This window comes from Hemitrygon akajei, unplaced genomic scaffold, assembly GCF_048418815.1.
Source record: "Hemitrygon akajei unplaced genomic scaffold, sHemAka1.3 Scf000112, whole genome shotgun sequence".
Classification (NCBI taxonomy): Eukaryota; Metazoa; Chordata; class Chondrichthyes; order Myliobatiformes; family Dasyatidae; genus Hemitrygon; species Hemitrygon akajei.
The window spans coordinates 1,747,857-1,773,415 of NW_027331998.1; the positions used below are offsets into that span (position 1 = coordinate 1,747,857).

At 45.2% G+C, this 25,559-nt stretch overlaps 1 protein-coding gene across 1 annotated transcript in view; it reads right to left on the reverse strand.

The window, feature by feature from the left end:
• LOC140723408 (uncharacterized) overlaps positions 1 to 25,559 on the reverse strand; it is a 159,866-nt gene that overhangs the window by 38,104 nt on the left and 96,203 nt on the right. Inside the window, exons 15-20 of the mRNA XM_073037983.1 lie at positions 18,337 to 18,484; positions 11,163 to 11,239; positions 10,340 to 10,504; positions 9,475 to 9,616; positions 3,052 to 3,128; positions 1,824 to 1,988 (exon numbers count right to left, since the gene is read on the reverse strand). Coding sequence (XP_072894084.1) covers positions 1,824 to 1,988; positions 3,052 to 3,128; positions 9,475 to 9,616; positions 10,340 to 10,504; positions 11,163 to 11,239; positions 18,337 to 18,484 — 774 coding nt within the window. The remainder of the gene's footprint in view (positions 1 to 1,823; positions 1,989 to 3,051; positions 3,129 to 9,474; positions 9,617 to 10,339; positions 10,505 to 11,162; positions 11,240 to 18,336; positions 18,485 to 25,559) is intronic.

The window sequence follows — 25,559 nt, forward strand, 5'->3', positions numbered from 1 at the left end:
TTACCATTTCCTGTCATAGTCACCTTCTGTACAGTTACTCCTGTACCTCGCATCACTTTATGTACATAGAATCAGCCTATCTATACAAGCAAATCTTACGTAATTATAATGATTGTATTTATTATGGTTTTTATGTTTATTGTGTTTGTTTTAAGCTACAGCGGATCCGTAGTAGCAATCAGTTCATTCTCCTTTACACTTGTGTACTGGAGCAGAATGGTGATTTTGCTGTTAATTGTGCTTAAAATAGACCGTAAGACGTTAGAGCAGATTCAGAGCATTTGGCCCATCGAGTCTGCTCCACCATTTATTATTTCTGCCAAACTCATTCCCCTGCCTTCTCCCCGTAATCTTTGCCACACTTACTATCAACCTCCGCTTTAAATATACCCAACGAGGAATGGCAACAAACAATATTGAAGTTGTGGACACAGCCCAGGGATCTGTGAAAACCAGCCTCCCCTCCATGGACTCTGTCTCACTTGGTGCTGCCTCGGAAAAGCAGCCAACATCATCAAGGACCCAACCCAGCCGGGACAATGTCTCTTCTCTCCCCTTCCATGGGGCAGAAGATACAAAAGCTTGAGGATGAATACATCTTCAATCATTCTGTTGTCAGAATCTCATCTGCTGAATGACAAAGTCTTGTTCTCTCAACCTGCACGGTAGTAGCAGCAATGTGATCACTTGAGTCGAGTATGAATTTCTCCTAAGGGGTTGTCTATGGTGGGGCTTCAGAGGCCAGTTCAGGATACACACAAAGGAAGTGACGGCTGTGGTTCCAGATCTCACAATCCTCCCCCCTTCATCACTTGCTCATCACCATAGGACTGAATCCGGAAAGTTAGGGTGAATTCTCTAAATGGAGAATGCATGTACATGACTTTGTTTGACTTGGGGCTGTTGATGCACGGGCAGCCACCTCATGGTCCTTAAAAGGCCGGGGTCAGAGTTCAGTGACATGGAGAGCAGACACCTAGGGACCCTTCATAGCTGCAGCTTTCCTCTGCCTTCACAGCCGTTGTGATGTGTCACCATCTTCCTCCAGCTCCACCATTAAGGTCTTAGTTGGATCGCTCTTTTTCTGGAACATCCTCCCCCTGACCTTACAGACAGGTGACCGTACCTGGAGCAAAGCACCAGATGGCTAAACTCCAGGTGGCATCGTTCTCGGGATCTCAGGAACTCACCAGCCTCTGTCATGACAAGATGCTGAAACTCAGAGAAGGCCTGTGCTGTACTCTCTGTAGCTATGACACGGCACTGTGCATTCTGTTTAATTTTCCCTTTTGTGCTACTGCCACATACCTCTGCTTGGAATGATCCACGTGGAAGGCAATGAGGAGGCATAAATGAGTGAGATCGATCAGCTGGTTCACCTGGTATTGCGACAACAAGCTCGCACTCAACACCAGAAAGACCAAGGAACTGACTGTGGACTTCAGGAAGGGGAAGTCAGGAGAACATGTGACAACAAGCTCGCACTCAACACCAGCAAGACCAAGGAACTGACTGTGGACTTCAGGAAGGGGAAGTCAGGAGAACACACAACATACCTCATCGAGGAGGCTAGTGGTGAGTAGTTTCAAGTATCCGGGTGTTAACATCTCAGAGGATCTGTCCTGGACTCAACACTTTGATGCAATGACAAGGAAGGCACACAAACTGGGTCTACTTCATTAAGAGTTTGATCAGATTTAGTATGTCACCATGAATGCCCTGAGAATGGAGTCAAAGGGCCTGTTCTACTGCACTGATCCATGTTCTATGGGACAGACCAGAATTTCCCCATACCCCCATGCCAACAGGAAATGGTGACTTACCCATACAGTAGACAGCATTAGCTTCCGGTGTTGGCCACAGTCGATACACAAAGTAACCAGAGCAGTTTTTCACCCTGATCTCCTGGCTCTGGTCACAGGTGTCATCACCATCAGTGAAGCAGACGGTCCTGGTCACCTCTCCCTCTCTCAAGCCGGGATGGGGACCTGCAATGAGGATTACAAACATTGTAAATTGTACTCGGTCCCACACTAAGTGGGGAATATATCAGGACCCGCTGAGTTTTTTCACAAGACACCCAATCATCAGGGATTTACAAAACTAGTTATAATTTCAATGAAATATGGTTACTATCATCCACAAAACACTCAATTCTCTGAGGGGCTCACCCTTCTTGGAACTCCCCCACTGTGCCCATAGTGACCGCTTGTTCCCTCTCTAAGGATACTTGAGCACAAATGTAACCTCAGAAGAGGGGCAGGAAGCCGGCTTGGACAGAGCCCTCAACTGCCTGACACCTCGACCCGTGAGTGGATATCCTGGCCAGGCCCAGGAGCAAGCCCACCAGTCGATTCCCTGAGAAACCCACCCCCTCCCACCTCCCCACAGCTCCATACTGCACGACCATATATCAGGAGCATGGGGCTGAAGAGCATTGAGAACCCGAGGAGCAAACACCTTCAGATACTCAAACAGGGGCTGCAACCTCTCATACTCCATTTAAACACGGTACATTGATCCCTCCCGGCCACAGAAAGGACAGGTGGACAGATGGGGTGCCAGAGAATCAGCTCAAAAATCTGTTGCACGATACTACAGGATCCACTGTTAAATGTTGTGGTTCTCAAATCTTCCCTTGATATGTCCACCAATTGGTGAAACCCCAGCCTCTGGTCTACTCATATTCAATCACTGAAGAATATTCAAAGCCATTTTAATTAATCATGGTACACTGTACATATTTTTACATGATAATATATATTTTAATTATTGAAAATCAGGACAACTCGGACACTAGATACAAATTCACAGGTGACATCACTGTTGCTGGTAAAGTCTCTGATGACAATGAGGAGGCCTACAGAAGTGAGACAGCTCAGCTGGTTGACTGGTGTCACAAAGCCAACCTCACACTCAGCATCAACTTGACCAAGCGATTGATTGTGGACTTCAGCAAAGGATTTGGGATTACTCTGTAGACATCCAGATCGTCAGTCTGACTCTCCCCTGAAAGTAACTGAGCCCCATCGGTATGAACTCTGACCTTACCATTTAACCAGCCTGGTTTCTTCCCGGAGCAGCGATGACCACGAACGGCCGTCTCGGGAATCTTCTGTCCACTGGAACTGAAACAACAATCAGACTTAAGTGCTGAATTTAGCATATTCACCCAGAGAGACCAGGAAATGGGGCCCATTCTGTCCTCAACCTGTACCCTGGTGAATATTCTCCTGATGCTGGGAGTCTTCCTTCTGTTTTCTCTCTCTCCTTCTACCTTCCCCTTCTCTCTCTCTGGAATGTGAGATCCCTATAATGCCAACCTCCCTGCAGTTCCCCATTGCACACCACTTGTTCTCCTGAGCAACACACACAAAATGCTGGAGGAACTCAGCAGGTTAGGCAGAATCCATGGAAGTTAATGAACAGTTGATGTTTCGGACCAAGGTCCTTCATCAGGACTGGAAAGGAAGGGGGAAGATGTCAGAATAAAAAGTTTGGGGGAGAGGAAGAGCACAGCTAGAAAGTGATAGATGAAGCCAGGAGGGTAGGAAAGATAAAGGGCTGAAGAGGAGAGTAAACCATATGAGAAAGGGAAGGAGGAAAGGACCGGGGAAGGTGACAGGAGACAAGAGGTCAGATGGGGAATAGAAGAAGAGAGAGTAGGGGAAAAGAAAACAGGAAAAGTTTCTGGAAGGAAACATCAAATTTTGTGTCATTAGGTTGGAGGCTGCCTAGATGAGGTGTTACTTTTCCACCCGAAGACTGGCTTCATCATGGCACAAGACGACTCCATGGACCAACATGTCAGGACGAGAATGGTGATGATATTAAGATGGTTGTTCGCTGGGAAATTCTGCTTTTGGCAGATGGAGCAGAGGTGCTCGTCAAAGCGGTCCCCAAATTTACATCAGATCTCACCAATGTAAATGAGGCCACATTGGGAACACCAGATAGAGTAGAGAACCCCAACAGATTTACAGGTGAAGTGGTGCCTCACTTGTTCTCCTGTTAACATTCCTCTCTGTGTCCAGTTTCTCAGTGATTATCTCCTCACATTACCTGTTCAATCCATACCATTACATTAAATGTTAAATCTGTACCTCACATAACTTGTTAAATCTGTGCCACTTGTTCCCGTGTTTACATTCCCCTTCTGTGTCCAGTTTCTCAGTGATTATCTCCTCACTTTACCTGTTAAATCTGTACCATCCCACTTCAAGATTTCCATCACCCATCCATTGTCCACCGGTACACTCAGTGTTGGAACAATTCGTGCTCCTCCAGGGCTGATCCAGGACGGTGTGTTTTACACACGGATCACTGAGTGCAGAGTCTGCGGCTGAGGGACAGAACGATGTTCAATGTTAATGTACAGCTCACGTTCCCCATCTTCTTTCTCTGCCAACCACAACCCCCATCTGCACTTCCACCCTCAGCAACCCCTGGGCACAAATAATTTTTATTTAGAAAGGACGTGAGTTTCAGAGGCTGAGCCAATGTTTAACTGCCCCTCCGGAGTTGTCCTTGAGAAGCACGTGGTGATGGTAATCTGACGGCTTGAACTGCTGCACCCACAGAGATGTTCCGGAGTTCCAGGGTTTTGACCCAGAGATGCTGAAGGAGCAGCAATGTATTTCTAAGTCAGGGGAATGTGTAATTTGGAGAAAAACTTCCAGAACCTTCCGCAACCCCCTACTGTCTCTGGCCCCTCTCAGCATCCCTCCTGCTCTTCTGTAGACCACCCAATTCCTCTCTCCCATTCTCACCTCCGGTCTCCATCCATGTGCCCCCACTTCCCCACTCCCCTTTCCCACGTTGCCTCGCCTCCACAATCCCTCCTCAATGTTTTCTCACTTCCCTCCACCCCAGTCTAGCATCCCACCACTCCCTTCTCATCCCTTCCTTAAACATCTTCACGTGGTCCCCATGTGAAGACAGGGTGGATAGGGTGTGGGCTGGTGGCTTCTGGTTTAGGAAGGATGTGAAAGCTTTCGAGGGGGTGCAGAGGGGATTGACCAGAATGATGCCTGGATTAGGGAGCACGTTTCATGAGGATAGGCTGAGTGAACAAGGGCTTTGGAATGGCTGGCTGGTGGTACAACAGTATCAGCGCCAGACTCCGGAGCGAAGGCTCCTGAGTTCGAATCCAAGTCGGGCCACCCCTGAGCGCGCTTTCCATCCGTGCCAGGTTGAGCGTTGAGCTAGCCACTCAGCCTCGTAAAAAAGAAGGGTTGAGTCAGGAACGTTCGTATCGTGACCTGGTTAATCTGAAAGGAGTCCAATCCTGACACCACGCACCAGATAAGAATGGCTGACTGTCTGGTGCGACAAGCTAAAAAAAAAACACTTTGGAATGAAGGGGGATGACAGAGGTGCACAAGATGGCAAGAGGGATAGATCGAGTGAACAGCAAAAGACCAAGTCACCCCAACTATAAACCGTTTCAGTTGCTTCTGTCTGCCAAATGCTACTGCAGCATTAAAGCCAGGACCAACAGGCTGTGCGACAGTTTCTTTCTACAAGCCATTAGACTGTTAAGTTCACGTGTCTGTACATTGCAATGGAGTCATAACACAAAGGTTTTTACTCCCTCATTTTGTGGGATAGATGAAAATTATAATTCTGATAAAGTAGAGGAGGAAGTCAGGAGGAGACGATGGCGCCTAACGGCAACTCCTTTGCTTGCATCTTCAGAAACAGCTCTATTTCTATCTTCAATATCTCTATTTTCCCCTTTCAGGGTTCTTTTAAAGACCCTGACCTGGAGTTACACGCTGACTACGGTTCTTTGCAGGAATGGGACCCCTCTCGGCGTTTCACAGCCAGCCATTGTTTGGCACACCAAAGTTTTGGCCTAAGAGCCCGGCTCAGATTCGGAAGTCTGGGATCTCGGGGCTCTGGAGACAGGCAGATCGAGGGTCGGTGTCACGACAGGAGACCCATGTGTCAGCGGGGGAGTCGGATTATTTGTAGTTGCGTGCCTGGAGACCCAGGATCTTTGCCATCTTTAGGCACAGAACTCGAAAAAAGCGACGTGGCGGACATATGACTTCATAAACCAGCAAGTTGTTTGTTATGTCTCCCAGCTCGCTGGGAAAATGGAGACACCCCTATTAGGGAGAGAGAGAACCTGTGGGATGTTGAATGACGGGTGAAATGCGAAGCCTTTGGGGTTACTGCAAGTCTGTGTCTTTGCTCACGCTTGAGTGCTCGGTGACAGTGCTGAGACTCGATGGTGGGGGACTTTGGGTTCTAACATTTAACTGTCGTTCATTCTTTGGGGTACTACTTTGCTTTTGAAGAAAAAGCATTTCAGGATGTATATTGGATACATTTCTCTGACATTAAATTCTACTTTTGAATTCTACATTCTAATCCCCTTCCCTCCTTTAAAGTCTTCACGTGGTCTCCACCTGAAGACAGGTCAGATTCAGCGCGGTTGTGTGGTTGCTTTTTGGTCACCGCATTATTGGAAGGATGTGGAAGCTTTAGAAACGGTGCAGAAGAGATTTACCAGGTTGCTGCATGGATTAGGGAGCATGCCTTATGAGGACAGGTTGAGTCATTAAGGGTACTTCTCATTGGAATGAAGGAGGATGAGAGGTGACTTGTTGGAAGTGTACAGGTTGGTAAGAGACATAGATTGAGAAAACAGCGAGACCATTTCCAAGGGTGGATGTGGCTAATGCCAGGGCCATAATGTTAAAGTGACAGGAGGAGAGCATAAGGTGGATGTAAGAGGTAGTTATAACAGAGAATGGCAGGTACACGAAGTGCCCAGCCAGTGGTGGTTGAGGCAGATACATTAGGGGCATTAAAAAATGAGCAATAGAAGATTGGAAAGGTATGTCAGGGGGTTAGATTGATCTTACAGTAGTTTAAAAGGTCAGCACAGCATTATGGGCCCGTACTGTTCTATGTTCTGTGTCACAGGTCTGGCTGGGCAGATTCACTTGGAAACAGGAGGTGAGGGGAATACGAGGGAGGTGATCACTGACCACAGGGAGGTCCACTATTTGGAAAACACAGCCCATTCTGTGTGCTGGTGACTCGGGATGTCCCAGAATTTCCCCCAACACCCCTGTTCCAAATAGTGTTCCAAGTACAAATTCCAAATACTGCTCCAAATACAGGAATGATAACATACCTGTACAGTACACAGCATTATTCCAGGCTGTTGGCTCCAGCCAATACACAAAGTAACCGGAGCAGTCCTTCACCTTGATCTCCAGGCTCCAGTAACAGGTGCTTCCACCCACAGTGAAGCAGACGGTCCTGGTCACCTCCCCCTCTCCCACGTTGGGATGGGAACCTGGAATGAGATTTATAAACACTGTAAAATGTACCCGGTCCCACAGTACAGCGGGGAATGTGAATAAGGACCCACTGTAAATCAGTGGTTCACAACCCATGGTCCGGTCCGGCCTCAGTCAGCACTGAGCTGCTGCCCTCTCCCTCTCCACCCCACCCTTCCCACAGCAGCACCTTCATCTTCTGAATGAGCCCCCCATGAGGGAACTTGTCAAACGTCTGGGGAATCTCACTGAAATCTATCTAATATTGAAAGGCCTGGATAGAGTGGACATGGAGAGGATGTTTCTTATCCTAGGGGAGATGAACCTTAAGAATTCATCTTTAGGACCAGAGGCCACAGCCTCAGAACACCTCCCTTTCGAACAGAGATGAGGAGGAATTTCCTGAGCCGGAGCGTGAACCGCCTCTGGAATTCATTGCTGAAGACAGCTGTGGAGGCCAAGTCACTGGGTATATTTAAAGTCGAGGTTGATAGGTTCTTGATTTATGAGGGTATCAAAGGGTACGGGAGAAGGCACGAGAATGGGGTTGAGAGGGACAGTAAATCCGCCATGATGGAATGGTGTTGCAGACTCAATGGGCCAAGTGGCCCAATTCTGCTCCTCTGTCTGATGAACTTACAGTCTAAATTCTTTGAGGACAACATCACAGCCCTACCTGCATCAATTGACCCTGTCAACCCCTTCACACAAGCAAGTCAATAAGTCACGAGCTGCCCCGCAGGAAGAAATGTTGGCTTCCCCTAATTCACCCATGGTCTTCCAAAAGCTCATGTCATATCCCTCAGGATCCTCTCCACTGACTTCCCTACCACTGACATGAGGCTTACTGGTCAGAAACTCATAGAGCCGTATAAAACTAGAACACAGAAACAGGCCCTTTGGCCCATCCAGTTCGTGCAGACCGATTTACACTGCCTAGTCCCATCAATGCACTCAGGACACATCACTCCACATCCCTCCCATCCATGTACCAATCCAAACTTCTCTTCAACATTGAAATCGATGTAGCAGCTCAATCCACACTGTAGTTTCTAGGGTTATCCCTGTTTCCTGACATTTTCTCCAAGTTTGAAAGGAATGTTCAGTCCATTTTTTTAAATTTATTTACTTATCTATTTGGCGATCAAGTATGGAGTAAGGGTTTCCCACTCTTCGAACCACACCATCCCAGCAACCCTCAACAACTCTGATTAACCCTTGCTTAATCGTGGGACAATTTACAATAACCAATGAACCTCCCAGTATGTCGTTGGACAGTGTGAGGAAACCAGGGAACCCGGGGAAAACCCATGCATTCCATGGGGAGGACGGACAGAGAATCCTTACAGATGACACTGGAATTGAACTCTGAACTCCGACACCCCGAGCTGTAATAGTGACGCGCTAACCGCTATGTTACCATGGCAACCATTAATTTATCCCACTAGTTGGCGAACGATGATGTCTGCAGACTTCCCCAACTCCCTGGAGATTGCCCCACCACTGAAATGAGTCTGGGGTCATTGAAACTCCTCCAGGTCGCATCCAGAATGGGGTCAGTGGGCAGATCAGTTCTGTAACCCAACTCCAGGAAGTTGTCACTCCTCCACCGGACTCCATGACGATACAGGACCGTAGAGCAGTCTGAGGGACTGTGAGGAGACCTCTCAGGGAGATGGGGTTCTGTGTCCATGCTAAGGCCATCTGAAGAGACCCAGGTCATCAGTTTGACCCTCCCCAAAAATAATCCGAGCCCCACTGATGTAAACTCTGACCCTACCGTTTAACCAGCCTGGGTACTGCCCGGAGCAGTGATCCTGTGGAACGACCGTCTCGGGAATCTTCCATCCTCCGGAACTGAAACAACAATCAGAGAGTCAGTCCCTGATCTGAGGGAGTTAATTCACCCAGAGAGACATGGGAAATTACTCTCACCCTGTCCGTACCCTGTCTCTGGTCAATATCCCCCCAATCCTAGGAATTCCCTCTCTGTTGTACCTCCCCCTTGTCTCTACTCCGAGAATGTGGGATCTCCCCTCTCCCTGTATTTACTCCCCATCTCAGTGTAGTCACTGATGATCCCGATCTCCCTGCATTTCCCATTCACACACCCCTTGTTCCCCTGTTTACATTCCCTTCTGTGTTCAGTTTCTCAGTGATTATCTCCTCATTTTACCTGGTAAATCTGTACCATCCCTCTTCAAGATTTCCATCACCCTTCCATTGTCCACTCATGCAATCAGTGTTGGAACAATTCGTGCTCCTCCAGGGCTGATCCAGGACGGTGTGGGTCACACACGGATCACAATATGTAGAGTCTACAGGTGAGGGACAGAACGATGTTCAGTGTTAATATAAGGTTGAACTTGTGTCTTCCCCCCCCCATCCTTCTCTCTCCCAACCACCAGCATCTGCAACTCCACCGTCATCAAACCTGGGCACCCATAATTTTTTTTCATGAATTGAAGATATCCAGGCTTTGCAGCTGGGCCGGTGTTTAACTGCCCTTGAGAAGGTGGTAGTGAGCTGACTTCTTGAACTGCTGCAGTCCTTGAAGTGTTAGACAGACAGTTCTGGAGTTTGACCTTGTAGTAGTGAAGGAATGGTAATATGTTTCCATGTCAGGTGGGCCACAGAGCTGTGGAGTGGAACAGCGTGGACACAGTCTCGTCAGCCCCTCTGGCCCATGGTAACCAGGATTCTATCTGAGCTGTTCTCACAGCCTGTGCTGCCCCACTTTCCAATCCACGTACTGTCCAAGGTACCAGCCTCAACCCCTTCCTCTGCCATGGACAGAAACCTTTATCTGGTGGTTTCCCATACTTTTCATGTCCTTTCTCTCTCAGTACAAGATTGAGGCCCAACAGGGCTGCAGGGGTTGGACCAACACAGGGGTGTACAGGAAGGGATGGGATTAACACCGGGGACAGGATTAACACCGGGGATGGGATGGTACAACACTGAGAGCCATGGAGCCTATTCCCCTGCTGTAGTGTCCTACGGGATGTCCCAGAATTTACCCCGTGTCACTGGGGACATACCTGTACAGTAGACAACATCAGCCTCCCGTGTTGGCCACAGCCGATACACAAAGTAACCGGTGCAGTTTTTCACCCTGATCTGCTGGTCCCAGGAACATGGGTCTTCATCCTCAGTGAAACAGACGGACCTGGTCACCTCCCCTTCTCCCACGCTGGGATGGGGACCTGCAATGAGGATTATAAACATGGTAAACGGTACTTCATCACAGTGCAGTGAGGAATGTGAATCGAGACCCATTGTAAAGCAATGCCCCTGATGTGTCAGCCTAACGCTCATAGGTTTGACAGACGATGAAGTCCCACCCACAATGTGTCTGTCAGCTGGTGAAGCCCCACCCACTGCGACTGAAAGCTAGCAAAGCCCAATCCTGATGTGTCAGACTGCTAATGAAGCCACTTCCTCAATGAGTGTCTGTGGGAGAAGTTCTGCCCCAGGCGCACCCAACAGCTGTTGAAGCCCAGTCCTTGTTGTGACTGGCAGCTGCTGAGGCTCCACTCTCCATGCAACTAACAGCTGTAGCCCTGCCCACAATGTACCTGACAGCTTTGAAACACCACCCTGCTGTGACTGACAGCTGATGAAGCCCTGCCCCTGCTGTGACTGACAGCTGGTGAAATCCACACCCTGATCTGTCTGACCACTCATTCAGCTCTGTTTACTGCTGATGTTCCACCCTGATGTTTCTGTCTGCAGGTGAAGCCCTGTCCCTGTTGTGACTGACGGCCCCCCCCCACCCCCGATGCGTGTTCAAAACGAATTGAGTCAGTATCTGATCCTCGCAAATAACCAACCAAACCCCAGAGATGCAAACTGCAACCGTACCGTTTAACCAGCCTGGGATCTCCCCGGAACAGTGACCCTGTGGAACGACCGTCTCAGGAATCTTCCATCCACCGGAACTGAAACAACAATCAGAGAGTCAGCTCTGAACTACGGGAATTTACTCACCCGGAGAAAGTCTGGGAATTGGGGCTCATTGTGCCTGCACCCTTACCCCTTTTTGCATTCTCTTTTCCCTCTCTTTAGAATGTGGGATCTGCCCTTCCCCTGTATTTACTGGTGATCCTGGTCTCTGCATTTCCCCTTCACACCCCGTGTTCTCCTAGAACATGGGACAGTACAGCACAGCGACTGACCCTTCAGCCCACTAATTATACTAGTGATTCAATACTGGGTGGTGGGGTGGAGATACGTCTCTACCAATAGAGGTGCAAAGCGTTCCCTCCCTCCGCTAGCCTGCAGGTCAGCCTTGAGCAAGGTGTAGTACCTGATTAGCTCCCTCCCCTCACCACCCGCCAATCAGGGTCACGTGAAGGCACGGGAGCAGGTGGTATGAGCAGCCGGTGCATAGCACAAGTCCTGGTTATGCAGCCACTGACGTCTGGCAGACAATCTCTGAAGAGTATTGTTAATGGCTGGGTCACCCGTCTTGTAAAGACACTACCCAGAAGAATGTAATGGCAAATCACGTCTGCGGAAAAATTTGCCAGGAACAATCATACTCAAAGATAGACCATGATTGTCCACATCACACAACAGGCAGACAATAAACAATCAAATTAAAAACCTAACTAAGGTGATGCATAACCCTCCATTCACTGTCTAAGACAGTCTGAAAAGCCTCCATCGTATCTGCCTCCAACACCATCCTGAAAGTGCATTCCAGGAACCCACTTCTCTCTATGTACAAAACAAAAATCTTGCCTTGCACATCTGCTTTGAATTTACCCTCTCTCACCTTAAATGCATACCTTATAACATTAAACATTTTGAACCCAGGACAAAGATACCAGCTGTCTACTTGATCGGTGCTCCTCAATCTTATAAACCTCTATCAGGTCTCGACTCAGCCTCAGCTGCTCCATAAAAAATAACACAAGCTCGTCCGAAATCTCCTCATAGCACATGCATTCTAATCCAGGCAGCAGCCTCAGAAACCTCCTCTTCACCCTCTCCTAAAAGCTTCACATCTTGTACAACAAATATTGAAAGCAATACTCCAAAGTTGACTGAAGATGCAATGCAACTTCCTGACCCTTGAACTCAGTCCCTTGACAAATAAAGGTAAGCATGTCATATGCTTTCTTTACTATAACCATCAACTTGAGCAGTCACTTTCAGAGAGCTATGGACCCCTTTGTACAGGAACACTGTCAGGGTTCCTGACAGTGTCTGTCTTTGATCTCCCAAAATTTAGCACCTCATACTTGACTCCATCTACTATTTCTCTGTCCTTATCTTGAATTGATCTATCTACTGGCAATCCTCTACAAGATCCAAAACACCACCCACCTTTCCATTTTCAGCAAACTTACTAACCCATCCATTCACCATTTTACCCAAGTATTATCACAAACAGCAGTCCCAGAATGTATCCCTACTGAACAGACCTCCAGCCTGATTAAATCCTATTTCAGAATAAAAGGCAAGGATAACAGGTTTAGGAAACCTTGGTTTTCAAGGCCCTGATTAAGGAAAAAAAGAAAGCACATCACAGTTATATGCAGATAAGAACAACTGAGGTATTTGAGAAGTACAGTCAGCCCTCCTTATCCGTGAATTCAACCAACCGCGAATCGCGAAAACCTGTAAGTGCTCTTCGAGCACTTTGTTGTTCGAGCATGTACGGACTTTTTTTCTTGTTATTATTCCCTCAACAATACAGTATAACAACTATGTACATACCATTTACATTGTATTAGCTGTTATAAGTAATCTAGAGATGATTTAAAGTATACTGGAGGATGTGCGTGGGTTATCGTGCATCGGGATAAAAAAAATCGTAAGTTCTCTTACTGAGTAAGTCGAAACAGGTACATCCAGTATTATTTAGCGTCAGTTAGTCAAACTTTTGCCTTAGTATATAGTATATATTTTACCTTTCTATGCATTTAAAACACTTAAGAACGTATGTTTCAGCGCCGGGCTCGGGAAGTTCCCGAGCTTGATCTAGTGACAGATCGCTATTGAGTGCGCTCTCCACCGTGCCGGGTTGACATGGAGGATCAAAAACCCAAAACCCAATAATTAAACCACTGCGTTGCTTAGTAATAATTGTAGCTTTCATCAGGGCAGAGCCTTTCACATGCTCCATTAAAATTATTCCGATCGTTGACCGACTGTTGCCAAATGCTTTTCCAATGAGCTATGGTGTTTCACTTCTTTCTGATTGCTTTATTACTTCCACTTTATTTTCAATCGCGATTGTGATTATTTTTGTGAACAGAAACACCGCGGATTCAGAGCTCCACCGCCGGCTCCTAATGCCCACCACTCTGAACATGTTAAATGAAGTCCGGGGTTCCGCTGGGTCTTAAAGACCTCCACACTGATTCAGGTTAAATGAGGGACTTGAGCATCCACGAGTTTTGGTATCCACGGTGGGTCTCGGAACCAACCCCCTGCAGATAAGGAGGGCTGACTGTATAAGAAATGCAAGAGAACACTTAAGAGATCCGGAGAGTTAAAAGAAGTCAAGAGGTTACTCTAACAGACAAGATGACAGAGAATCCTAAGGGCTTCTACAGATATGCTCAGAGTAGAAGGATTTCAAGGGACAAAATTAATCCTCCAGAAGATTGGAATGGTCATCCATGCATGGAGCCAAACAAGATGGGGGAGATCTTAAATGGATTTTATGCTTCTGTATTTATTTAGGAGATGGACATAGAAATTTTGATAAGTGCAACGTATATATATGCCTATCAGAGTTATAGGCAAGGATAACAGGTTTAGGGAACCTTGTTTTGAGAGATATTGAGACCCTGGTTAAGAAAAAAAAGGTGTTGCCTAGCATTTATAGGCAGGTAGGAAGAAATGAAACGATTCTTTCGAAGTGAGGCAAAGCAGCAGTGAAGTCATGGACTTAATACAGATTACAGATGAGGAGGAGTTTGCTGTCTTGAGGCAAATTAGGGTGGACAAATCCCCAAAGCTTGATGAGGTGTTCCTGTGACCCCTGTGGGAGGCAAATGCAGAAATTGTGGGGGCCATAGTAGAGATATTTGAATCATCCCTAGTGACAGGTGAGTACCTGAAGATTGCTGTTGTTCTGCTGTTGTAGAAAAGCTCCAAGAATAAATAAGAAGTTATAGGTCGGTCCATTGTATAGGTGGAAAATATTCTAAGGGTCTAGATAATATAAGTATTTGGATAGACAGGGCTTGATTAGGGATGGTCTACATGGCTGTACGTGGGGCAGGCTGTGTCTAACCAATCTTAATGAGTTTTCTCAAGGAGGTTACCAGGAAAGATGGTGAAGACAAGCCAGTGGATGTTTTCCACGTGGACTTTAGCACGGCATTTGACAACGTTCTGAATGGGAGGTTGGTCAAGAAGGTTCAGCAACTTGGCATTCAAGACGAGGTAGTAAATTGGATTAGACATTGGCTCTGCGGTTGAAGTCACAGTGGTAGTGGATGATTGCCTCTCTGACTAGATGCCTGTACTCATGGAGTGCCATGGGGATCGGTGCTGGGTCCATTGTTGTTTGTCATCTATATTAACGAACTGGATAATAATATAGTTAGAAACATAGAAAACCTACAGCATAATACAGGCCCTTTGGCCCACAATGCTGTGCCAAACATGTCCCTACCTTAGAAATTACCTAGGCTCACCTAAAGCCCTCTATTTTACTAAGCTCCATGTATCTAGCTAGGAGCCTCTTGAAAGACCCTATCGTATCCGCCTCCACCACTGTCGCCAAGCAGCCCATTCTATGCACTCTCCCCTCTCTGCGTAAAAACTTACCCCTGACATCCCCTCTGTACCCACTTCCAAGCACCTTAAAAGTGTGCCGTCTCGTGTTAGCCATTTCAGCCCTGAGAAAAAGCCTTTGACTATCCACATGATCAATGCCTCTCATCGGTTAACCGGATCAGCAAATTTGCATTTGACACCATTATTGGGGGTACAGTGGAGAGCAAGGAAGACTACCAAAGCTTGCCATGGATCTGGGCTAGCAGGAAAAATGGGCTAAAAAATTGCACTTTGGCAGGACCAACCAGGGTAGGTCTTACACAGTGAGCGGTAGGGCACTGAAGAGTGCAGTCGAACAAAGGAATCCGGGAATACTGCTCAGTAATTCATTTAAAGTGGTGTCAAAGGTAGATAGGGTCGTTAAGAAAGCTTTTGTCACATTGGCCTTTATAGATCGAAGTATTAGGTAGAGGAGCTGGGATATTATGTTGAAGTTGTATAAGTTACTGGGGAGGCCCAATTTTTGTATTGTGTGTAGGTTTGGTCACCTACCTATAGGAAGGATGTACAAACCCCATTTCCAGAAAAGTTGGGAATTTTTCCAAAATGCAATAAAAACAAAAACCTGTTATATGTTAATTCACGTGAACCTTCATTTAACTGAAAAAGTACAAAGAAAAGATTTTCAATAGTTTTACTGACCAACTTATTTGTATTTTGTAAATATACACAAATTTAGAATTTGATGGCTGCAACACACTCAACAAAAGTTGGGACAGAGTTAAAATAAGATTGAAAAGTGCACAGAATATTCAAGTAACACTGGTTTGGAAGACTCCACATTAAGCAGGCTAATTGGTAGCAGGTGAGGTATCATGACTGGGTATAAAAGTAGCATCCATCAGAGGCTCAGTCTTTGCAAGCAAAGATGGGTCGTGGCTCACCCCTTTGTGCCAAAATTATACTGTGACAATTATAGCCACCTGGGCTCAGGAGTACTTTGGAAAACCATTGTCACTTAACACAGTCCGTCGCTGCATCCAGAAATGCAACTTGGAACTGTATTACGCAAGGAGGAAGCCATATATCAACTTTATGCAGAAACGCCAGCGAGTTCTCTGGGCCCCGAGCTCATCTCAGATGGACCGAAAGACTGTGGAACCGTGTGCTATGGTCAGATGAGTCCACATTTCAGTTAGTTTTAGGAAAAAATGGGCGTCGAGTTCTCCATGCCAAAGATGAAAACGACCATCCAGATTGTTATCAGCGAAAGGTGCAAAAGCCAGCATCTGTGATGGTATGGAGGTGCATCAGTGCCCACGGCATGGGTGAGTTGCATGTATGTGAAGGTACCATTGACTCTGAGGCATATATTAGGATTTTAGAGAGACATATGTTGCCATCAAGGCGACGTTGCTTCCCGGGACTTACATGCTTATTTCAGCAGGACAATGCCAGACCACATTCTGCATGGGCTACAACAGCATGGCTTTGTAGACACAGAGTGCGTGTGCTTGACTGGCCTGCTGCCAGTCCAGATCTATCTCCTATTGAAAATGTATGGCGCATCATGAAGAGGAGAATCAGACAATGGAGACCACGGACTGTTGAACAGCTGAAGTCTTATATTAAGCAAGAATGGACAAAATTTCCAATTGCAAATCTACTACAATTAGTATCCTCAGTTCCAAAACGATTAAAAAGTGTTATTAAAAGGAAAGGTGATGTAACACAATGGTAAACATGCCTCTGTTCTAACGTTTGTTGAGTGTATTGCAGCCATCAAATTCTAAATTTGTGTATATTTACAAAATACAATTAAGTTGGTCAGTAAAACTATTGAAAATCTTTTCTTTGTACTTTTGTCAGTTAAATAAAGGTTCACATGAATTAACATATCACAGATTTTTGTTTTTATTGCATTTTGGAAAATATTCCAACTTTTCTGGAAATGGGGTTTGTAAATAAGATGGAAACAGTACACAAAATTTACAAGGATATTGCTGGCACCAGAAGACCTCAGTTATAAGGAAAGATTGAATAGGTTAGAACTTTATTACCGAGAACATAGAAGACTGAGGGGAGATTTGGTAAACAATGCCCAGAAGAAATCAATGGCAAACCACTTCCGTAGAAAAATTTGCCAAGAACAATCACTGTCATGAAAAGACCATGATCGCCCATCTCATACAACATGGCACATAACGAACAAACGATATTATAAGGGGTGTAGATTGATAAATGCAAGCAGGCTTTTTTCCACAATGTCGGTAATTCTGTGCGTGTTACTTTGGATTTCCAACATCTGCAGAATCTCTTGTATTTATAACTCTCCCACTTTCCAACCTTCTACTCTTGTTGCTTACCCTGAATACTCTCCCAGAAGATCCTTATATCTTTTGCATAGCGATCTTAAAACATGTGGGTTGTTGGCCAGGCTCATTACACAAAACCAGGTACAGTATGGATTCTTCTCTTACTGGACTATCAGCATATTGGTTGAAGGAATTGTGTTGGGTCCATCTAGCAAAGTCTGCCCCAGTTAGACCTATTAATCTAAGGAGGTCCCAGTCTATATTATGGAAGTTGAAGTCATCCACTACATCAAATCATATGCACAAGAGATGCTGGAAATCTTGAGGAACACACACAACACACTGGATGAACTCAGCAGGTGAGGCAGCCCCTATGGAGTGAAATGAACAGTCAACGGTTCGGGTTGAGACCCTTCATCAGGACTGGAAAGGAAAAGGGGCAGAAGCCAGAATTAGGAGGTGGGGGGAGAGGGAGGTGTACAAGCTGGAAGGTGTTAGGTGAGACCAGGGGAGGGGAAAGACAGGTGGATGGAGGAGGGGAAATGATGCAAGAAGCTGGGAGGTGACTGGTATAAGAGGCAGATGGAATATAAATCCTGGATGAAGCAGCTCCCAGACTGAGTCAAGTCTCACCAGGTAGAGGAGGCTGCACCAGCAGAACCTTCCAATTCTGCCTTCTGCTCCCTTCCCTTTGCAGTCCTGATGAAGGGCCTCAGTCTGAATCATTTCCCTGCTGAGTTCCACCGGTATTTTGTGTGTTACCCACTAAAATAACCCTGTCTGCCTTTCCCTAATCTGCCATATATCTGTTCCTTAATAACCAATACAACCGGGATGGGTGTTCGTCACATAATCCTATCAATGATGTTCCTTTCATATTTTTGAGTTCTACACGAGTGGATGAGCCTCTGTTACATCCCCACTCTCTGTTTACATTCCCTTCCTGTGCCCAATTCTCAGTGATTATCTCCTCACATTACCTGTTAAATCTGTACCATCCAACTTCAAGATTTTCATCACCCTTCCATTGCCCATCAGTGTGCTCAGTGTGGGAACAATTCATGCTCCTCCAGGGCTGATCCAGGACGGTGTGGGTTACACACGGATCACCGAGTGTGGATTCTGCGGCTGAGAGACAGAATGATGTTCAGCGTTAACGTACAGTTCACGTTCCCCATCCTCTTTCTCCTCCAACCATCCCCATCTGACCTAGCAAACCGTAGCACACCAAAGGGTTTTATTTTTCATGCATTGAAGGGACATGAGCTTCTCTGGCTGAGACAGTATCCAGCCAGAAGTGACCTTGAGAAGATGGTGGTGAGCTGACTTCTTAAACTGCTGCAGTCCTCGAGGTGTAGGTACACACACAATGTGCTTGAGTTCTTGACCCAGCAATGGCGATGTATTTCAAAGTCAGGCTGATTTGTGCTTGGAGGTAAACTTCCAGCCGATGGTGTTCCTATACTTTTGCTGTCCCTGTCCTTCCAGCTGGCAGACATCATGAGTTTGGAAAGTGCTGTCCAAGGTGTTTTTGTGAGTTCCTGCAGTGTTGTCTGTAAATGTTACAGACTGGTGTTACTGTGGATTGTGGTGGAGTGAGTGAGAGTTTTGGAACTGGGGATCCAACAAGCTACTATGTCCTGCATGGTGTCGCGCTGCCATACAACAACATACAAAAACACACTGGACAAACTCAGCAGATGAAGCAGCATCTAAGAAGGGTGTAGGCAAAAGACAGGCAACTATAGGCCAGTAAGCTTAACGTCTGTAGTTGGGAAAATGCTTGAAGCTGTCATTAAGGAAGAAATAACGAAACATTTAGAAAGGAGTGGTTCCATTAGACAGATGCAATGTGGATTCAGAAAGGGCAGGTCCTGTTTGACAAACTTACTGGAGTTCTTTGAGGACATAATGAGTTCAGTGAATAGACGGGGACAGGTGGATGTCGTATACTTGGATTTCCAGAAGGCGTTCGATAAGGTGCCACACAAGAGACTTCTAAATAAGATACGGATGCATGGAGTCGGAGGAAGTGCATTGGCATGGATAGTGGATTGGTTAACCGATAGAATGCAGAGAGTTAGTATAAATAGGTGTTTCTCCGGTTGGCAGTCTGTGGTGAGTGGGCTGCCGCAGGGGTCAGTGCTGGGTCTGCAGCTGTTTACCATTTACATTGATGATTTGGAAGAGGGGACTGAGTGTAGCGTAGCAAAATTTGCTGATGACACTAAACTGAGTGGAAAAGCAAATTGTACAGAGGATGTGGAGAGTCTGCAGAAGGATACAGATAGGTTAAGAGTGTGGGCCAAGGTCTGGCAGATGGAACGTAATGTTGGTAAATGCGAGATCATTCACTTTGGAAGGAATAATAGAAGAGCAGATTATTACTTAAATGGTGAAAGATTGCAACATGCTGTTGTGCAGAGGGACTTGGGAGTGCTTGTACATGAAACACAAAAAGTTGGCTTGCAGATACAACAGGTTATTAAGAAGGCAAATGCAATGTTGGCCTTCATTGCTAGAGGATTGAATTCAAGAGCAGGGAGGTCATGCTGCAACTGTACAGGGTAATGGTGAGGTCGCACCTGGAGTACAGTGTGCAGTTCTGGTCTTCATACTTGAGGAAGGATATACTGGCTTTGGAGGCAGTACAGAGGAGGTTCACCAGGTTGATTCCAGGGATGAAGGGGTTAACCTATGAGCGATTGAGTCGCCTGGGACTATACTCTCTGGAATTCAGAAGAAAGAGAGGGAATCTTATAGAAACATACAAAATTCTGAAAGATAAGATAGAAGTAGGAAAGTTGTTTCCATTGTTAGGTGAGACTGGAACTAGGGGACATTGCCTCAAGATTCAGGAGAGAAGATTTAGGGTGGAGATGAGGTGAAACTGTTCTTCTCAGAGAGTGGTGAATCTGTGGAATTCTCTGCCCAGGGAAGCAGTTGAGACTTCCTCACTAAATATATTTAAGAAACAGTTAGATAGGTTTTTACATAGTAAGGGAATTGAGGGTTATGGGGAAAAGGCAGGTAGATGGAGCTGAGTTTACAGAGAGATCAGCCATGATCTTATTGAATGACGGGGCAGGCTCGATGGGCCAGATGGCCAACTCCTGCTCCTATTTCTTATTTCCTTATGTAAGGGGAATAAACAGTTGATGCTTTGGTCCAGGATTTTTCGTCAGGATTGGAAAGGAAGGGGACAGAAGCCAGAATAAGAGTGGGGTGGGGAGAGTGGAAAAGCACGAGATAGCAGCTGATAGGTGACACCAGGCAGGGGGTGGGGGGGAGTGGATGGGAGTAGAGGGAAAATGAATGTAGGAATGTATTCGCGGGATCAGTGAGGGTAGATGAGGATTGTGCAAGTGTAGGTTATGAACTAAGTTCATGAAGAGCAGAGCAACTCAGAAACAGGAGCAGAGTTGAGGTCTGAGGTTGTACAGTCATAGAACACTACAGCACAGAAACAGGCCCTTCAGCCCATCTAGTCCATTCCACATTATTATTCTGCCGAGTCCCGTCAACCTGCACATGAACCATAGCCCTCCAATCACCTCCCATCCACGTACCTACCTAAACTTCTCTTAAATTCTGCAATCAAACCCCCATCCACTACTTCTGCTGGCAGCTCGTTCCACACTTGCACCAAGATCTGAATGAAGAAGTTCTCCCTAGGTTCCCCTCAGATATTTCGTCTTCCACCCTAAACCTAAGACCTCTAGTTCTAGTTTCACACAACTTCAGTGAAAAAAGATGCTTGCATTTATACTGTCTATATCCCTCGTGATTTCATATGCCCCTATCAAATCTCTCCTCATTGTCCTACGTTCCATGTCATAAAATCCTAACATAGTCAATCTATCCCTATAATTCAGTCCTGGCACTGAAGTTGCAACATCTGAGTTACTATCCACAGGATCCTCACCTCTGACCTGCTCTTGAAACCACATTGTGTGTGGCTCCTCCAATTCTGATTCACATTTACTGTCCATGAAATGACAACACAACCCAGATCAACCCCACATCTGAACTCAGCCTGATCGCTCACCCACCATCCGACCATTTGCACAAATAAGACCATTGCTCATGATGGTTTCCATGTCAGCAATCCCATTCCTCTCATCCCAACCACTTCCCCTCTCTTCCCCCCCACTGCTCTGCATATTTCCCCAAGACCAAAATTAGGCCATTCAGCCCATCATTTGCTCCACCATTCCATCACGGTTGACTTCTCTCTCAACCCCATTCTCCTGCCTTCTCTCCATAACCGTTGGTGCCTTTACCAATCAAGACATTTCCATGCACACTGCAGCTTGTTCACTCTTTCACCTGCCCATTAATGCCACTTTGCTCCCTCCTGACCTCAATCACACTCAGCAGCCGATCACACAGCACATCTTTGAGATGTGAGAACACCGGAGCACCCAGGGGAACCCTCACATCCACAGGAAGAATCTGCAAAACTTCCGACCAGCTGTACCGGAAGTCAAGATTAAACTGCAGCTGTGAGATGGTTGCACACAGACAGACTGACCTACCGTCAAAACTCTTGTATAGTTCTCATTTGGCAGATACCCCGTCTCTCACTCATATGGGCTTGAGTGAGCATGACAGGGCTTGGAATCTGAGCATTCGAGAGGCTGATGAAAAGTCAGGGGATGATACTGTAAGCAATGAGGGTAAGTTTAAATCCTTAGGATGGACAGTCAGGAGCACAGTAAATAGAGAAAAGCCCATTAATTTAATCTACATGTATTTCAATATGAAAGGTTTAACTGGTATGGCGGGTGAACTGCCATATCTGATGTATCTGAGGACCAGGATACAATAGCCACAACAGATACCTGACTGATAGAAGGGCAAGAACCGGCAGCTCAGTGCTATCGATGTGATCAGAGTGCAGGTAAGAGAGGAAGGAGAGTGACCCTTAGAGAGAATATTATTGGGAATCATCTGGGAAGGGCATATGGGTAGAACTTAGAAACAAGAAGGAGACGGACACACTGACGGGTTTGTATTGTCAGTGACCAATAGTCAGTGTGGATGGGAGATGATATTCAGAGAGAGTGCAGCTAGTTGTACACATAATAAGATAGTAGCAGTGGGAGATTTTAACTTTCCTCATGTTGCCTGGGACAACCAGAGTCTGAAAGCTTTAGATGGAGAGGAATTTGAGAAATTTGTCCTTCACCAATATATAGAGGGATCTACTGGAGAGGGTGAAACACCGGAACTCCTCCTGGGGAATGAGGTATGGCAAATGGTGGCAGAGTCTCTTGTTGAGCTTTTGTGCCCAGTGAACGTAACTCTATCAACTATAAAATAGTTCTGGAGAAGGATATCATGGACACAGGAAATTCTGCAGATACTGAAAGGCCAGAGCACCACACACAAAATGCTGGAGGAACTCAGCAATTCAGGCAGCGACTGTGGTGGGGAATAAACAGTCGATATTTCGGGCCGAGACCCTTTACCAGCACTGGAAAGCAAGGGGAAAGAAAACAAAATAAGATGAGGGGACGGGAAGCATTACAAGCTGGAAGGTGATAGGTGAAAGCAGATGAGGGGTAATTTCAGTGTGTGGGGGAGTGGGAATGAAGTGAGAGAGGTCAGCGGGAGACGCTCATGGAGTGAGTACTGTTTCAGATCCTCTCCATAACCTTTACTTTTTTTAACCTTTGATCACCCTTATTCAACTTATTGTTACCTACACCAAAAGATTTTTGCTACTTTCTCGGGCTTATCGTTAAGATTTTATTGTGAATTTTGGAAGATATGCAAACAGAAATGGCTCTTAGATCCAAAGGACGAGAACCGGGGCGAAACCCGAACGGTAATGGAAAGAAGCCAGCTCAACCGCAACGCACTGAGTTAACTTATGAACTGCTTATGGAGCTTTTGGATAAAAAATTTGAGGAACAACATCAGGCTTTTCAACGAGATATAAAGGCTTTTCAAGATTATATGGTTAAGACGGATTCAGTAATTAACCAGCAGCAAGCGCTTATCACATCGCTGCAAGAAGAAGCTCGGAAACGAGATTTGACAATTGAAAAATTGCAACAGGATTTAATTTCGACTATTAAACTGGTGGAGACACTTAAAGCCAAGAGTGTCGACTTGGAGAATCGGTCCAGAAGACAGAACCTACGCATACTTGGTCTCCCAGACGGCATAGAACAAGGCGATCCTTCGAAATACTTTGCTCAATTTCTAAAAGATGTGTTTCCGTCGGTTTTTCCAGTAAACCCTCCGCTACTTGACCGAGCTCATAGAATTTGGAGTCGTTCACCGACAGTTTCAGATAAGCCCCCGGTGGTAATCGTCCGATTTCATTACGTACACAACAAAGAACAACTCATTCGTGAAGCTCGAAGGGCTGGGATGATTAAATTTTGTGATTATTGCTTTCGTTTGGTGCAAGATTTTAGCCCAGAAGTTATGAAAAAAAGGCTGCTTTTTAAACCTCTGATGTCTGAATGTTATGAGAAAAATCTAAAACCTGCGCTCTTATACCCGGCGAAGCTCAGGATCTCCCCCCCCAAATGCTCCGCGTAAAGTATTTTTGTCTACCTTTGAAGCGAAAAAGTATTTGGAGGAGAACTTCCCTACTGATACAGTTACTACTCTCCATTAAATGAGTGATTCTGATCGTGAAAGATGGTTTTCGATTTCTTAAACCAGGGTTAGTCTCTGGTTATTGGTGTAGGTTTATCCTATACTTCATATTTAAGTTAAAGTGTGTTTTCGTTATATTAATCGCTTTGTCTTATACACTTTAACTACTATACTATATTCTTGTCTATTATTTTTGTTCCCTTGAAGGTATATTTTTAACCTTTCGAAGTGAATTTTTTGTTTAATATCAAGATAATGGTTTTTTGCAAAGTATTGGTTTAGTTTAAGATGGCGTTATTGTTTCTTTTTTCGTCTTCTTCCTATAATGCATCGCTTATCATAGTTTAAATACTTCTTGATTTGTTTGGGTTATAACCCGATTTATAAACTTTTAGTGATTATATTCCCTTTTTCTTTACAACTCAGCATATTAAGAAGCGTAGTTTTTAGTACTGCGATCATAATTCTTAAAGTTCGGGTGGTTTTTTTTATATATATCCTTTAAACACGGAGTGGTCTGCCGCTGATATGGGGGTAGAGTTAGTCTCATTTTTTCTTTTTTCTAGCCATATTTTGGCTTTTTTTCTTTTTCATGTGGGGGTGGGGGTTGGTCTGTTTTCCTTTTTAATTTTTCTCTTATTAATTTGTTTTAGTTTTTTTACTTGGGCTGTTCTTGAACTACAAATATGTCTACGATGTCGTCACTTCCGGGTCCGCTCTTTATTTTTGTTCCTCTTCCGGGTGCATGAGTTTATAACATGGTTAACCCTTTATATACCAAAGGGATGACTTTAGAAACATGGCTCAAACCATTAACTTTGTGTCTTGGAATACTAATGGATTAAACCATCCGATTAAACGAAAGAAGATTTTCAAAGTATTCCAAAGACTTAATGCTCATATTATTTTTGTACAAGAAACTCATGTGAGGAAGGAGGACAAATATCGCTTTTTTAGGTCTTGGCGGGGTCAACAGTATCATTCGAATTCGAATGCCAAAGTTAAGGGAGTTTCAATTTTTATTGACTCCTCTATTGCATTTGTTCAACATGATATCCTTTCGGATCCGAATGGTAGATTTTTGTTAATTACGGGTTTACTCGGTAATAAAAAGGTTGCTATGGTTAATGTTTATGCCCCAAATGTGGATTGTCCTGATTTCTTTAAATCCTTATTTACTTCTTTACCTAATTTAAATGAATATAAGTTAATAATGGGTGGTGACTTTAATTGTTGTCTAATTCCTTTGATGGACAAATCTACACCTATTCAGACTCTACCCAATAAGTCGGCCACTTGTATTAACTCCTTTTTGACTGATAATGGAGTTTTTGACATTTGGAGATTTCGTCATCCTAATGACAAAGAGTTTTCTTTTTTCTCACATGTTTATCACTCCTATTCGAGAATTGATTATTTTTTTATTGACTCTTGTTTTATTCCATCGGTAATTGGTTGTAATTATGATATTATAGCTATTTCCGACCATGCTCCATTAAAACTTTCTATTAATTTTACGGATACAGCTTTAAGTACTAGACAATGGCGATTTGACTCTACCTTATTGCAAGAGCCGGACTTTATT